The sequence below is a fragment of the Camarhynchus parvulus genome, chromosome 2, assembly GCF_901933205.1.
Source record: "Camarhynchus parvulus chromosome 2, STF_HiC, whole genome shotgun sequence".
NCBI classification, from domain to species: Eukaryota; Metazoa; Chordata; class Aves; order Passeriformes; family Thraupidae; genus Camarhynchus; species Camarhynchus parvulus.
Window position 1 is genome coordinate 151,858,965 of NC_044572.1, and position 16,476 is coordinate 151,875,440.

The 16,476-nt window shown below is 60.7% G+C and overlaps 1 protein-coding gene across 1 annotated transcript; it reads left to right on the plus strand.

Moving 5' to 3' along the window:
* Window positions 1–3,158: 3,158 nt before the first annotated feature.
* Window positions 3,159–16,050, plus strand: LOC115913154 (repressor of RNA polymerase III transcription MAF1 homolog). Its single transcript, XM_030965075.1, has 7 exons — window positions 3,159–3,239; window positions 5,078–5,211; window positions 9,126–9,270; window positions 12,951–13,072; window positions 14,764–14,883; window positions 15,632–15,748; window positions 15,845–16,050. The coding sequence occupies exons 1-7, from the start codon at window positions 3,159–3,161 to the stop codon at window positions 15,864–15,866; spliced, it is 741 nt and encodes a 246-aa protein (XP_030820935.1). The 3' UTR covers window positions 15,867–16,050.
* Window positions 16,051–16,476: the final 426 nt, after the last annotated feature.

The following is a 16,476-nucleotide window of genomic DNA, read 5'->3' on the forward strand; positions in this document are numbered from 1 at the left end:
GGGGGCTGGCCATCATGTCGGGTTGAGAGGGGAATGCACGAACCTCAGGGGATGGGGGACGGGAATGCTGCCCGAAACTGGGGAATGGGGGACCGGGAATGCTGTCCTGGGAATGGGGAGCGGGGAATGCTGCCCCGGGGAAGCTGAGGAATGGGGGAATGGGGGAATGCTGTCCTAGGAATGCTGCCCGGGAAACACAGGGGGATGGGGGAGCAGGGGAATGCAATATCCTGAGGAATGGGGAACCGAGTGTATGCTGCCCGAGAAACCTGGGGATGGGGGAATGTGGGAATGCTGTCCCTGAGGAATGCTGCCCCCGACTGCCTGGGGATGTGGGAATGCTGTCCTGGGAATGTGGGAATGATGCAGGAATGCTGGCCTGGGAATGCTGGCCCGAAGCCTGGGAATGTGGGAATGCTGTCCTGGGAATGTGGGAATGTGGGAATGCTGTCCTTGGGAATGTGGGAATCTGGGAATGCTTTGCTGGGAATGTGGGGTTGCAGGGCTTGGGAGTCTGGGAATGCTGTTCTCCTGAAACCTGGGAATGTGGGAATACTGTGTGAAGGAATGTGGGAATGTGGGAATGCTGTCCCCCAAAACCTGGGGATCTCAGAATGCTTTCCTGGGAATGTGGGAATGCTGTCCTCCTGAAACTTGGTGATCTGGGAATGCTTTCCTGGGAATGCTGTCACTTGGGAATGTGGGGAATGTGGGAATGCTTTGCTGGGAATGTGGGAATGTGAGCCCCTGAGCTTTTGAGGGATCTGGGAATGGTGTCCTGCTTGAAACCTGGGAATGTGGGAATGCTTCACTTGGGGAATCTGGGAATGTGGGAATGCTGTCCTCATGAAACCTGGGAATGTGGGAATGCTTGTCTGGGAATCTGGGAATGCTGACTCAGAGTACTGGGAATCTGGGAATGCTGTCCTGGGAATGCTGTCCTTGGGAATGTGTGGAATGTGGGAATGCTTTGCTGGGAATGTGGGAATGTACTGCCCCTGAAACCGAGGGGATCTGGGAATGCTGTCCTTGGGAATGCTCTGGGGATTCTGTCCCTGGGAGTCACCAGAATTCTGTCTGTTGAGGAAAACACTGGGAATGCTGTCCCTGGGCATCTCGCAGAATTCTGTCCCTGGGAATCTGGGAATGCTGCTCTGGGAACACTGGGAATGCTGCCCAGGAATCTGGCAACGCTGTCCCTAAGGAGTCTAGAATTCTGTCACTGGGAACACTGGGAATGCTGTCCCGGAAATCTGGGGAGTTCTGTCCCTGGGAATCTGGGAGTACTGTCGGGGGGGTGTGCCTTTGAATACCCAGGGATCAGGGGTACTGCTACAGAGGGGGTCCCTGGAAAAGCTGCTTCTGGGAGTCTGGGCTGGAGGGAATCTGGGAATGCTGCTTGGGAATCTGGGAATTTTGTCCCCGGGCATCTGGGAATTTTGCCTCCCGAGAGCCTGGGAATTCTACCCTGGAAATCCGAGAATTCTGGAGTGGGTCCTAGTGGGGTGTTTGGGGTCTGAGTGGGTGTTTGGGGTCCCTGAGTGGGTTTGGGTCCCTGAGTGGGTGTTGGGGTCCCTGGTGGGTGTTTGGGGCTGGTGGGGTTTGGGGGGTCCCTGAGTGGGTGTTTGGGGTCCCTGAGTGGGTTTTGGGGTCCTAGTGGGTTTTGGGGTCCCTGAGTGGGTTTTGGGGTCCCTGGTGGGTTTGGGGTCCTGAGTGGGTTTTGGGGTCCCTAGTGGGTTTCTGGGATCCCTGAGTGGGTTTCTGGGGTCCCTGTGGTGGGTTTGGGGTCCCCTGAGTGGGTTTTAGGGGTCCCTAATTGTGTGTTTGGGGTCCCTGAGTGGGGTTTGGGGTCCCCTGAGTGGGTTTTGGGGGTCCCTTGGTGTGTTTGGGGTCCTGAGTGGGTGTTTGGGGTCCCTGAGTGGGGTTTTGGGGTCCCTGGCGGGTTTTGGGGTCCCTGAGTGGGTGTTTGGGGTCCTGTGTGGGGTTTTGGGGTCCCTAGGTGGGTTTTGGGGTCCCTGGTGGGTTTTGGGGTCCCTGAGTGGGTGTTTGGGGTCCCTGTAGTGGGTTTTGTGGGGTCCCTGGCCGGGTTTTGGGGTCCCTGGTGGGTGTTTGGGGTCCCTGAGTGGGTTTAGGGGTCCCTGGTGGGTGTTTGGGGTCCCTGGTGGGTGTTGGGGTCCCTGGTGGATTTAGGGTCCCTGAGTGGTGATTTTGGGGTCCCTGGGTGGGTGTTTGGGGTCCTAGTGGGTTTTGGGGTCCCTGAGTGGGTTTGGGGTCCCTGAGTGGGTGTTTGGGGTCTCTGAGTGGGTGTTTGGGGTCCCTGTAGGGGTTTGGGGTCCCTGAGTGGGTTTTGGGGTCCTTGAGTGGGGTTTGGGGTCCCTGAGTGGGTTTCTGGGGTCCCTGAGTGGCTGTTTGGGGTCCCTGAGTGGCTGTTTGGGGTCCCTGAGTGGGTTTTTGGGGTCCCTGAGGTGGGTTTGGGGTCCCTGAGTGGGTTTCTGGGGTCCCTGAGTGGGTTTCTGGGGTCCCTGAGTGGGTGTTTGGCGTCCCTGAGTGGGTGTTTGGGGTCCCTAGGCTGGGTTTTGGGGTCCCTGGCGGGTTTTAGGGTCCCTGAGTGGGGGTTTTTGGGGTCCCCTGAGTGGGGTTTTGGGGTCCCTGAGTGGGTGTTTGGGGTCCCTGGTCGGGTTTTGGGGTCCCTGGCCCGGGTTTTGGGGTCTCCTGGGGGAATTTTTAGGGTCCCTGAGTGTGGTTTTGGGGTCCCTGAGTGGGTGTTTGGGGTCCCTGAGGTGGGTTTGGGGTCCCTGAGTGGGTTTTCGAGGGGTCCCTAGTGGGTGTTTGGGGTCCCTGAGTGGGTGTTTGGGGTCCCTGAGCGGGTTTTGGGGTCCATAAGTGGGTTTTGGGGGTCCCTGAGTTGGTGTTTGGGGTCCCTGAGTTGGTGTTTGGGGTCCCTAGTGGGTTTCCGGGGGTCCTGAGTGGGTGTTTGGGGTCCTGAGTGGGTTTGGGGTTTAGGTGGGTGTTTGGGGTCCCTGAGTGGGTGTTTAGGGTCCCTGGTGGGTTTGGGGGGTCCCTGAGTTTGGTGTTTGGGGTGCTTGAGTGGGTTTTGGGGTCCCTGGGTGGGTTTGGGGTCGGATGGATAGAGAGCTACTGGAGTGCAAGCTGGCGGCATGCGACCAGCAGCTCTTCAAGCATTTCTGGGAGGGGCAGCCGGGCGCTGGGCTGAGCGCCGAGCTCGGGCTCAGCCGGAGGTGGGGATGGGAACACTGGGAATGCTGGGAACACTGGGAATGGGGCACTGGGAACACTGGGGGCACTGGGGACACTAGGGGCCTGAGCCCACCCCAGGAACTCGGCTCAGCCCGGCAGGTGGGAACTGGGAACACTGGGAATGGGGGAACTCTGAACACTGGGGGCACTGGGAACACTGGGGCACTAGGAACACTAGGGGGCACTAGGAACACTGGGAATGCTAGGGGGGCACTGGGAATGCTGGGAATGGGGAACTGGGGACACTGGGGGCACTAGGAACACTGGGGCACTGGGAACACTGGGGGGCACTAGGAACACTGGGGGCACTGGGAATGGGGAACTGGGGGCACTGGGAACACTGGGGGCCTTGAGCCGCCCCAGAGCTCGAGGCTCCGCCCAGGCAGGTGGGAACTGGGAACACTGGGGATGCTGGGAATGGGGAACTGGGGCACTAGGAACACTGGGGGCACTGGGGAATGGGGAACTGGGGGCACATGGGGGCACTGGGAACACTGGGGACACACTGGGAATGGGGAACTCTGAACACTGGGGGCACTGGGAATACTGGGAATGGGGGCACTGCAGGAACACTGGGGGCACTGGGAATGCTGGGAATGCTGGGATTGGGGGAACTGGGAACACTGGGGACACTGGGAATGCTGGGAACACTGGGGGCACTGGGAACACTGGGAATGGTGGGATTGGGGGAACTGGGAACACTGGGGGCACTGGGAACACTGGGGACCCTAGCCCCCAGAGCTCCGAGGGCTCAGCCCGGCAGGTGGGGCTGGAAACACTGGGACTGGGGAACTGGGAATACTGGGGGCTGGAAACACTGGGGGCACTGGGAATGCTGGGGGAACTGGGAACACTGGGGATACTGGGAACACTGGGACTGGGGGAACTGGGAATGCTGGGAATGGGGGCACTGGGGGCACTGGGGGCACTGGGAATGCTGGGAATGGGGGCACTGGGAACACTGGGGGGCCTGGGAACACTGGGGGGCACTAGGAATGCTGGGGAATGGGGCACTGCTAGACACTGGGGGCACTGGGAACACTGGGGGGCACTCGGGAATGCTGGGGAACTGGGAATGGGGCACTGGGAACACTGGGGGCATTGGGAACACTGGGGGCCTAGGCCCCCAGCTCCGGGCTCAGCCCGGCAGGTGGGAACTAGGAACACTGGGGAAACTGGGAATGCTGGGGGAACTGGGGGCACTGGGAACACTGGGGGCACTGGGAATGGGGGAACTGGGAACACTGGGGGCACTGGGAATGCTGGGACTGGGGGCACTGGGAACACTGGGGGCACTGGGAACACTGGGACTGGGGGAACTGGGAACACTGGGAGCGTTGGAAACACTGGGGGCACTGGGGATGCTGGGAACACTGGGACTGGGGGAACTGGGAATGCTGGGAATGGGGGCACTGGGGGCACTGGGAATGCTGGACTGGGGGCACTGGGAACACTGGGGGCACTGGGAATGCTGGGAATGGGGGCACTGGGAACACTGGGGGCACTGGGAATGCTGGGACTGGGGGCACTGGGAACACTGGGGGCACTGGGAACACTGGGAATGGTGGGATTGGGGGAACTGGGAACACTGGGGACCCTGAGCCCCCCCCCCAGAGCTCCGGGCTCAGCCCCGGCAGGTGGGAACTGGAAACACTGGGACTGGGGGAACTGGGAACACTGGGAGCGCTGGAAACACTGGGGGCACTGGGAATGCTGGGACTGGGGGCACTGGGAACACTGGGGGCACTGGGAATGCTGGGAATGCTGGGATTGGGGGAACTGGGAACACTGGGGGCCCTGAGCCCCCCCCGAGCTCCAGGCTCAGCCCCGGCAGGTGCGGACTGGGAACACTGGGCATGGTGGGACTGGGGAAACTGGGAACACTGTGATTGGGGGCACTGGGAACGCTGGGGGCCTTGAGCCCCCCCAGAGCTCCGGGCTCAGCCCCGGCAGGTGGGAACTGGGAACACTGGGGGCACTGGGAATGGTGGGACTGGGGAAACTGGGAACACTGGGATTGGGGGCACTGGGAATGCTGGGATGGACACTGGGGGCACTGGGAACACTGGGGTGGGCACTGGTGTCCTGGGGTGGAATGTGGGAAGCTGGGACAGCTGCTGGGGAACTGGGATGGGTACGGGGAAAGTGGGATGGGAACTGGGACCATGGGATTGTCACTGGGATCAGCCCCAGGATTAGCCCAGGATCTCTGGGATCAGCTCTGGGGTTTGGGATCAGCCCCAGGATTGGTCTGGGATCAGCCCCAGGATTGGTCTGGGATCTCTGGGATCAGCTCTGGGGTTTGGGATCAGCCCCAGGATTGGTCTGGGATCAGCCCCGGGATTAGCCCAGGATCTCTGGGATCAGCCCCAGGATTAGCCCGGGATCTCTGGGATCAGCTCTGGGGTTTGGGATCAGCCCCAGGATTAGCCCAGGATCTCTGGGATCAGCCCCAGGATTAGCCCGGGATCTCTGGGATCAGCTCTGGAGTTTGGGATCAGCCCCAGGATTGGTCTGGGGTCTTTGGGATCAGCTCTGGGGTTTGGGATCAGCCCCAGGATTGGTCTGGGGTCTCTGGGATCAGCTCTGGGGTTTGGGATCAGCCCCAGGATTAGCCCGGGATCTCTGGGATCAGCTCTGGGGTTTGGGATCAGCCCCAGGATTGGTCTGGGATCTCTGGGATCAGCTCTGGGGTTTGGGATCAGCCCCAGGATTGGTCCAGGATCAGCCCCAGGATTAGCCCAGGATCTCTGGGATCAGCTCTGGGGTTTGGGATCAGCCCCAGGATTGGTCTGGGATCTCTGGGATCAGCTCTGGGGTTTGGGATCAGCCCCAGGATTAGCCTGGGATCTCTGGGATCAGCTCTGGAGTTTGGGATCAGCCCCAGGATTAGTTTGGGATCAGCCCCAGGATTGGTCTGGGATCTCTGGGATCAGCTCTGGAGTTTGGGATCAGCCCCAGGATTAGCCCGGGATCTCTGGGATCAGCTCTGGGGTTTGGGATCAGCCCCAGGATTGGTCCAGGATCAGCCCCAGGATTAGCCCGGGATCTCTGGGATCAGCTCTGGGGTTTGGGATCAGCCCCAGGATTAGCCCGGGATCTCTGGGATCAGCTCTGGAGTTTGGGATCAGCCCCAGGATTGGTCCAGGATCAGCCCCAGGATTAGTTTGGGATCAGCCCCAGGATTAGCCCAGGATCTCTGGGATCAGCCCCAGGATTAGCCCGGGATCTCTGGGATCAGCTCTGGGGTTTGGGATCAGCCCCAGGGGCAGCTCTGGAATTGTGGCATCGGCCCCAGGAGCGCTGTCCCCTGGTGTCCCTGTGTCCCTGTGGTGGCACTGCTGTCCGTCCTGGGCAGGGGCAGGGCCTGCTGAGTGACACAGCGTGCCTGTGGTGACACAGCGTGCCTGTGGTGACACAGCGTGCCTGTGGTGACACAGTGTGCCTGTGGTGACACTGTGATATTGGTGACACTGGTGACATTGGTGACACTGTGACATTGGTGACACTGGTGTTCCTCTGGTGACACAGTGTGCCTGTGGTGACACAGCGTGCCTGTGGTGACACAGTGTGCCTGTGGTGACACAGTGTGCCTGTGGTGACACTGTGACATTGGTGACACTGGTGTTCCTCTGGTGACACTGGTGACATCGGTGACACTGTGACATTGGTGACACCGGTGACATTGGCGACACTGTGACATTGGTGACACTGGTGTTCCTCTGGTGACACTGTGACATTGGTGACACTGTGACATCGGTGACACCGGTGACATTGGTGACACTGTGACATCGGTGACACTGTGACATTGGTGACACTGGTGTTCCTCTGGTGACACTGTTGTCACCCCCAGGCAGGGGGAGGGCCCGCTCAGTGGCACAGTGTCCCTGTGGTGACATTGGTGACATTCCCAGGCAGAGGGAGTGCCCACTGAGCGACACGGTGTCCCTGTGGTGACATTGGTGACATCCCCAGGCATGGGGACGGCCCTCTCAGTGACACAGTGTCTCTGTGGTGACACTGGTGACACTGGTGACATTAGGGTTGTCCCCAGGCAGGGGGAGGGCCCGCTGAGCCACACTGGTGTCCCTGTGGTGACACTGCTGACATTGGTGTCCCTGTGGTGGCGTTGGTGACATTCTCAGGCTGGGGAAGAGCCTGCTCAGTGACATGGTGTCCCTGTGCTGACAGTGGTGGTGCTGGTGGCATTAGGGTTGTCCCCAGGCAGGGGAAGGGCCAGCTGAGTGACACAGTGTCCTTGTGGTGACGCTGTGACGTTGGTGACACTGGTGACATTCCCAGGCACGGGGAGGGCCCACTGAGCGACACGGTGTCCCTGGGGTGACATTGGTGACAGCAGTTTTGTCCCGAGGCAGAGGGAGGGCCCGCTTAGCAGCACTGGTGACACTGGTGACACTGGTGACACAGTTGTCACTTGCAGGCAGGGGGAGACCCTGCTCGGTGACACTGGTGTCCCTCTGGTGACACCCGATGACATTGGTGACACCGGTGAGATTCCCAGGCAGGGAGGGCCCGGCTCAGTGATACAGTGTCTCTGTGGTGACACTGGTGACACTATTGACGCTGGTGACATTGGTGACACTGGTGACATTCCCAGGCAGGGGAGGGCCCGGCTCAGTGACACCGTAGCAGCTGCAAGGTGCTGCTCTATCTGATCGGTGTCCCTGTGGAGACAATGGTGACATTGGTGACATTGGTGACATTCCCAGGCAGGGGAAGGCCTGCTCAGTGATACAGTATCCCTGTGGTGACACTGGTGACATTGGTGACATTGGTGACACTGGTGACATTGGTGACACTGGTGACACTGGTGACATTGGTGACACTGGTGGTATTGGTGACATTGGTGACGCTGGTGACACTGGTGACGCTGGTGACATTCCCAGGCAGGGGGAGGGCCTGCTGAGTGACACGATGTTCCTCTGGTGACACTGGTGACACTGGTGACACCATGTTTGTGCCCAGGCAGGGGGAGGGCCCGCTCAGTGACACAGTGTCTCTGTGGTGACATTGGTGACACTGGTGACGTTGGTGACACTGGTGACATTGGTGACATTCCCAGGCAGGGGGAGGGCCCGCTCAGTGACACGTGCAGCTGCAAGGTGCTGCTCTATCTGATCGGTGTCCCTGTGGTGACGCTGGTGACATTGGTGACATTGGTGACACTGGTGACATTGGTGACACTGGTGACATTCCCAGGCAGGGGGAGGGCCTGCTCAGTGATGCAGTGTCTCTGTGGTGACACTGGTGTCCCTGTGGTGACATTGGTGACATTGGTGACACTGTTGTCACCCCCAGGCAGGGGGAGGGCCCGCTCAGTGACACGGTGTCTCTGTGGTGACATTGGTGACATTGGTGACATTGGTGACATTCCCAGGCAGGGGGAGGGCCCGCTCAGTGACACGGTGTCCCTGGGGTGACATTGGTGACACTGGTGACGCTGTTGTCACCCCCAGGCAGGGAGGGCCCGCTCAGTGACACGGTGTCTCTGTGGTGACATTGGTGACATTGGTGACATTGGTGACATTCCCAGGCAGGGGAGGGCCGGCTCAGTGACACGGTGTCCTGGGGTGACATTGGTGACACTGGTGACGCTATTGTCACCCCCAGGCAGGGAGGGGGGCCCGCTCAGTGACACGGTGTCCCTGTGGTGACATTGGTGACACTGGTGACGCTATTGTCACCCCCAGGCAGGGGAGGGGCCCGCTCAGTGACACGTGTCCCTGTGGTGACATTGGTGACACTGGTGACGCTGTTGTCACCCCCAGGCAGGGGAGGGCCCGCTCAGTGACACGGTGTCCCTGGGGTGACACTGGTGACACTGGTGACGCTGTTGTCACCCCCAGGCATGGGGAGGGCCCGCTCAGTGACACGTGCAGCCGCAAGACGCTGTTCTACCTGATCGCCACCCTGAACGAGGCCTTCCGGCCCGACTACGACTTCAGCGCCGCCAAGAGCCACGAGTTCAGCCGCGAGCCCAGCCTCAACTGGGTACGGACTGGGACGGACTGGGAGGGACTGGGATGGACTGGGATGGGACTGGGATGGGACTGGGATGGGACTGGGAGGGACTGGGATGGACTGGGATGGACTGGGATGGGACTGGGACGGACTGGGACGGACTGGGATGGGACTGGGAGGGACTGGGAGGGACTGGGAGGGACTGGGAGGGACTGGGATGGGACTGGGACGGACTGGGAGGGACTGGGATGGGACTGGGAGGGACTGGGATGGACTGGGATGGGACTGGGATGGGACTGGGATGGGACTGGGATGGGACTGGGACGGGACTGGGAGGGACTGGGAGGGACTGGGATGGGACTGGGATGGGACTGGGACGGGACTGGGAGGGACTGGGAGGGACTGGGATGGGACTGGGATGGGACTGGGACGGGACTGGGAGGGACTGGGATGGGACTGGGATGGACTGGGAGGGACTGGGATGGGACTGGGATGGGACTGGGATGGACTGGGATGGACTGGGATGGACTGGGATGGACTGGGATGGGACTGGGAGGGACTGGGAGGGACTGGGATGGACTGGGATGGACTGGGATGGGACTGGGATGGACTGGGATGGACTGGGAGGGACTGGGACGGGACTGGGACGGGACTGGGAGGGACTGGGATGGACTGGGAGGGACTGGGATGGGACTGGGATGGGACTGGGACGGACTGGGATGGGACTGGGAGGGACTGGGATGGGACTGGGATGGACTGGGATGGACTGGGACGGACTGGGACGGGACTGGGACGGGACTGGGACGGGACTGGGATGGGACTGGGATGGGACTGGGATGGGACTGGGATGGGACTGGGACGGACTGGGAGGGACTGGGATGGACTGGGACGGGACTGGGACGGACTGAAATGGACTGGGACGGGACTGGGACGGACTGGGATGGGACTGGGATGGACTGGGACGGGACTGGGACGGGACTGGGAGGGACTGGGAGGGACTGGGATGGGACTGGGATGGGACTGGGATGGACTGGGATGGACTGGGGCCGGGACTGGGGCAGGGACTGGGATGGGACTGGGAGGGACTGGGAGGGACTGGGATGGGACTGGGAGGGACTGGGACGGACTGGGACGGACTGGGATGGGACTGGGAGGGACTGGGACAGACTGGGACGGACTGGGATGGGACTGGGAGGGACTGGGATGGGACTGGGACGGGACTGGGATGGACTGGGACGGACTGGGATGGGACTGGGATGGACTGGGATGGACTGGGATGGACTGGGACGGACTGGGACGGACTGGGATGGGACTGGGATGGGACTGGGATGGGACTGGGATGGACTGGGACGGACTGGGACGGACTGGGATGGGACTGGGATGGACTGGGATGGGACTGGGATGGGACTGGGATGGGACTGGGACGGACTGGGAGGGACTGGGATGGGACTGGGATGGACTGGGACGGACTGGGATGGGACTGGGACGGACTGGGAGGGACTGGGATGGGACTGGGAGGGACTGGGATGGACTGGGACGGGACTGGGATGGACTGGGATGGATTGGGATGGACTGGGATGGGACTGGGATGGACTGGGACGGGACTGGGATGGACTGGGATGGGACTGGGATGGACTGGGATGGACTGGGATGGGACTGGGGGACACTGGGAGAGCCACGAGTTCAGCCATGAGCCCAGCCTCAGCTGGGTACTGGGGGCACTGGGAGGGACTGGGAGGGACTGGGAGAGCCGCAGGTTCCCCTGTGAGCGCAGCCTGAGCTGGGTATAGAGCATGGAATGGGGTGGGATCGCCTGGACTCACCTGGGGGCGCGGAACAGGGCGGGCTTGGAGCGGGAGGAACGCTCAGACTGCAAACTCCTCCAGCCTGGCCTTGGACTTGGCCAGGGATGGGGCAGCGCAGCTTCTCTGGGACTCCTTTCCATCCCTTCCCTCCTCCCAGAGCCAGGAATTGCTTCTCCGTATCCCCATCCTCCGTATTTCTCCGTTCTCCGTATCCCTCTATGTTCCATATCCCCCATCCCCAATGCTGGAAACGGCACTCCCTGTCCCTGGGGATCGCTGGGTGCCCGTGCCCGCTGCCCTGGGTCCCCTTCGGTCACTGCAGGCTCCGTGCAGTCTGCCTTGGACACTCCTGGGAGCGAGGGATCCGCAGCCTGTCTGGGCAGCGCGGGCCTGGGCCGGCCCCGTTCCCGTGTCCCCTGTTCCCGTGTCCCCCGTTCCCGTGTCCCCCGTTCCCGTGTCCCCCGTTCCTGGGCCAGCCCCGTTCCCGTGTCCCCCGTTCCCGTGTCCCCGTTCCTGGGCCAGCCCCGTTCCCATTCCTGTGTCCCTCGTCCCCATTCCTGTTCCCGGGCCAGTCCCATTCCTGTTCCCGTCTCCCCTGTGTCCCCATTTCCATGTCTCTCATCCCCATTCCTGTTCCTGAGCCAGCCCCACTCTTGTGTCCCACATTCCCATTCCCGTGTCCCTTGTCCCCTGTTCCCTGTCCCCGCCCCCATTCCCATGTCCCCCTTCCCTGTGTCCCCATCTCCATTTCTATGTCCCTTGTCCCCTCTCCCCGTTCCAGGTGGTGAATGCCGTGAACTGCAGCCTCTTCTCGGCCGTGCGCGAGGATTTCATCCCCAATCCATGTCCCCTGTCCCCAGTCCATGTCCCCTGTCCCCAATTCCACGTCCCCTGTCCCCAATCCCATGTCCCCTGTCCCCATTCCGTGTCCCCTGTCCCCAGTCCATGTCCCCTGTCCCCAGTCCATGTCCCCTGTCCCCAATCCATGTCCCCTGTCCCCATTCCGTGTCCCCTGTCCCCAATTCCACGTCCCCTGTCCCCAATCCATGTCCCCTGTCCCCATTCCGTGTCCCCTGCCCCTGTTCCAGGTGGTGAATGCCGTGAACTGCAGCCTCTTCTCAGCCGTCCGAGGATTTCATCCCCAATCCATGTCCCCTGTCCCCAATCCCATGTCCCCTGTCCCCAGTCCCACGTCCCCTGTCCCCAATCCATGTCCCCTGTCCCCATTCCGTGTCCCCTGTCCCCAGTCCACGTCCCCTGTCCCCATTCCGTGTCCCCTGTCCCCATTCCACGTCCCCTGTCCCCAGTCCCATGTCCCCTGTCCCCAATCCATGTCCCCTGTCCCCATCCCATGTCCGCTGTCCCCAGTCCATGTCCCCTGTCCCCAATCCCATGTCCCCTGTCCCCATTCCACGTCCCCTGTCCCCAGTCCCATGTCCCCTGTCCCCAATCCATGTCCCCTGTCCCTGTTTCAGGTGGTGAATGCCGTGAACTGCAGCCTCTTCTCGGCCGTGCTCGAGGATTTCATCCCCATTCCGTGTCCCCTGTCCCCATTCCGTGTCCCCTGTCCCCAGTCCATGTCCCCTGTCCCCAGTCCATGTCCCCTGTCCCCATTCCGTGTCCCCTGTCCCCAATCCACGTTCCCTGTCCCCAGTCCATGTCCCCTGTCCCTGTCCCAGGTGGTGAATGCCGTGAACTGCAGCCTCTTCTCGGCCGTGCGCGAGGATTTCATCCCCATCCCATGTCCCCTGTCCCCAATCCCATGTCCCCTGTCCCCAATCCATGTCCCCTGTCCCCAATCCATGTCCCCTGTCCCCATCCCACGTCCCCTGTCCCCAGTCCCATGTCCCCTGTCCCCATTCCGTGTCCCCTGTCCCCAATCCATGTCCCCATTCTGTGTCCCAGGTGGTGAATGCCGTGAACTGCAGCCTCTTCTCGGCCGTGCGCGAGGATTTCAAGGCGCTGAAGCCGCTGCTGTGGGACGCGGTGGATGAGGAGATCTGCCTGGCCGAGTGTGACATCTACAGGTGCGGGGGCACCTGGGGCCGGCCCTGCCCCGCCCGGGGGATCTGCCCCTTCCTGAGGGATCCCAGCCCTGTTCCCAGCCATCCAGGCTTTTCCCACTTTCCCTGTCCCCAGTCCCATCCAGCCCTTTTCCGCTTCTCCTGTCCCCAGTCCCATCCAGGCCTTTCCCACTTTACCTGTCCCCAGTCCTGTGACATTCCCACTTTTCCTGTCCCCAATCCTGTGGCATTCCCACTTTTCCTGTCCCCAGTCCTGTGACATTCCCACTTTTCCTGTCCCCAGTCCTGTGGCTTTCCCACTTTTCCCAATCCTGTGGCTTTCCCACTTTTCCTGTCCCCAATCCTGTGGCATTCCCACTTTACCTGTCCCCAATTCTGTGCCTTTTCCACTTTTCCTGTCCCCTGTCCCATCCAGGCATTTCCCAACTTTTCCTGTCCCCAATCCTGTGCTTTTCCCACTTTTCCCGTTCCCCCATCCCGAGCCTTTCCAACTTTTCCTGTCCCCAATCCAGGGACATTCCCTCTTTTCCTGTCTCCAGTCCCATCCAGGCCTTTCTCACTTTTCCTGTCCCACATCCTGTGACAGTCCCACTTTTCCATTCCCCAATCCCATGACATTCCCACTTTTCCTGTCCCCAATCCCAAGCCTTCCCCATTTTTCCTGTCCCCAATCCCATCTGGGCCTTTCCCACTTATCCTGTCTCCCATCCCAAACATTTCCCACTTTTCCTGTCCCCCATCCCCGTGACATTCCCACTTTTCCCAGTCCCGTGACATTCCCACTTTTCCTGTTCCCCATCCCATGACATTCCCACTTTTCCCAGTCCCGTGACATTCCCACTTTTCCTGTTCCCCATCCCATGACATTCCCACTTTTCCCAATCCTGTGACATTCCCACTTTTCCTAATCCTGTGACATTCCCACTTTTCCTGTCCCACATCCCGTGACATTCCCACTTTTCCCCATCCCGTGACATTCCCACTTTTCCTGTCCCACATCCCGTGACATTCCCACTTTTCCCAGTCCCGTGACATTCCCACTTTTCCTGTTCCCCATCCCATGACATTCCCACTTTTCCCAGTCCCGTGACATTCCCACTTTTCCTGTCCCACATCCTGTGACATTCCCACTTTTCCTGTCCCCCATCCCATGACATTCCCACTTTTCTTGCCCCAATCCTGTGACATTACCACTTTTCCCAATCCTGTGACATTCCCACTTTTCCTGTCCCCCATCCCCTGACATTCCCACTTTTCCCAATCCTGTGACATTCCCACTTTTCCTGTCTCCAATCCTGTGACATTCCCACTTTTCCCAATCCCGTGACATTCCCACTTTTCCTGTCCCACATCCCGTGGCATTCCCACTTTTCCCAATCCTGTGACATTCCCACTTTTCCTGTCTCCAATCCCGTGACATTCCCACTTTTCCCAGTCCCGTGACATTCCCACTTTTCCTGTCCCCCAATCCTGTGACATTCCCACTTTTCCCAGTCCCGTGACATTCCCGCTTTTCCCAGTCCCGTGACATTCCCACTTTTCCTGTCCCACATCCCGTGGCATTCCCACTTTTCCCAATCCCGTGACATTCCCACTTTTCCTGTCTCCAATCCCGTGACATTCCCACTTTTCCCAGTCCCGTGACATTCCCACTTTTCCCAGTCCCATGACATTCCCACTTTTCCCGTTCCCAGCTACAACCCCGACCTGGACTCGGATCCCTTCGGCGAGGACGGCAGCCTCTGGTCCTTCAATTACTTCTTCTACAACAAACGCCTCAAGAGGATCGTCTTCTTCACCTGCCGCTCCATCAGGTCGGGGGGGACATCTCCCAGGGGATTCCCGGAATTCCGGGGGGGCATTCCCATGGGGATTCCCCGAAATTCCGAGGGACATTCCCATGGGGATTCCCTGAAATTCCGGGGGGGCATTCCCATGGGGATTCCCAGAATTCAAGGGGATGTTCCCGAGGGGATTCCCTGGAATTCTGAGGGCCATTCCCAGGGGGATTCCAGGGTCTATTCCCAAGGAGATTCCCTGCAATTCCCTGTAGGGGGTTCCCCGGAATTCCAGGAACCATTCCCAAGGATATTCCCCAAAATTTCAGGAGCCATTCCCAAGGGGATTCCTCAGAATTCCAGGGGCCATTCCCAAGGGGATTCCTGTAATTCCAGGGGCCATTCCTGAGGGAATTTCCCACAGTTCTGGGGGAGGCAGGGCGGAGGTTCCCGATGGGATTTCCCATGATTCTATGGGGGATTCCCAAGGGAGTTCCCCAGAATTCCAGGGGCCATTCCTGAGAGGATGCCCTGGAATATTCTTGAGAGGATTCCCCGGAATTCCAGGGACCCTTCTGGGGGGATTCTCTGAAATTCCAGGGGCCGTTCCCAACAGGTTTCCCAGAGTTCCAAGAGCCATTCCCAAGAGGTTTCCCAGAGTTCCAGGGGCCATTCCCGAGGGGATTCCCTGGAATTCCAGGGGCCATTCCCAAGGGGATTCCCTGAAATTCCAAGAGCCATTCCCGAGGGGATTCCCTGGAATTCTGTCCCTTCCCTCCCACAGTGGCTACGCCTACACCCGGCCGGACACCGGGACCGAGCTGGACATGGACCTGGGCGAGGGCGACGCCGAGAAGGGCGACAGCGGCGACCCCGAGGGCGGCGGCATCGAGGAGGACAGGTGGGCAGGGCGGGGCAGGGGGCGTGGCCACGGGCAGGGCGGGGCAGGGGGCGTGGCCGCAGGAGAGGCAGGTGACCCTCCCTGTCCTCATTGCAGGCCGCAGGTGATGTGCATGTGAGATTCCCGGCGGGATCCGAGACACCGGGAACGGAACCGGCAACGGGAACGGAACCAGCAATGGGACTGGAAATGGACTGGGAACCAAACCGGAACCGGGAACGGAACCGGAACCGGGAACGGAACCGGGACTGGGAACCGAACCGGAACCGGGAACGGAACCGGGACTGGGAATGGAACCGGGACTGGGACCGAACCGGGACTGGGAACCAAACCGGGACTGGGAACCAAACCGGAACCGGGACTGGGAACGGAACCGGGACTGGGACTGGGACCGGAACCGGGAACGGAACCAGGACTGGGAACAGGAATGGAACCGGGACTGGGAATGGAACAGGGACTGGGAACGGAACCAGGAATGGGCCTGGAACTGGGAGCAGGACTGAGAATGGAAGTGGGACCGGAACCAGCACTGAGAACAGAACCAGGACTGGAACCGGACCTGGAAACAGAACCAGGACCGAGAATGGGACTGGGAACAGAACCAGGACTGGAACCGGACCTGGAAACAGAACCAGGACCGAGAATGGGACTGGGAACAGAACCAGGACTGGAACCGGGCCTGGGAACAGAACCAGGACTGGAACCAGGCCTCAGAACAAAACCAGGAC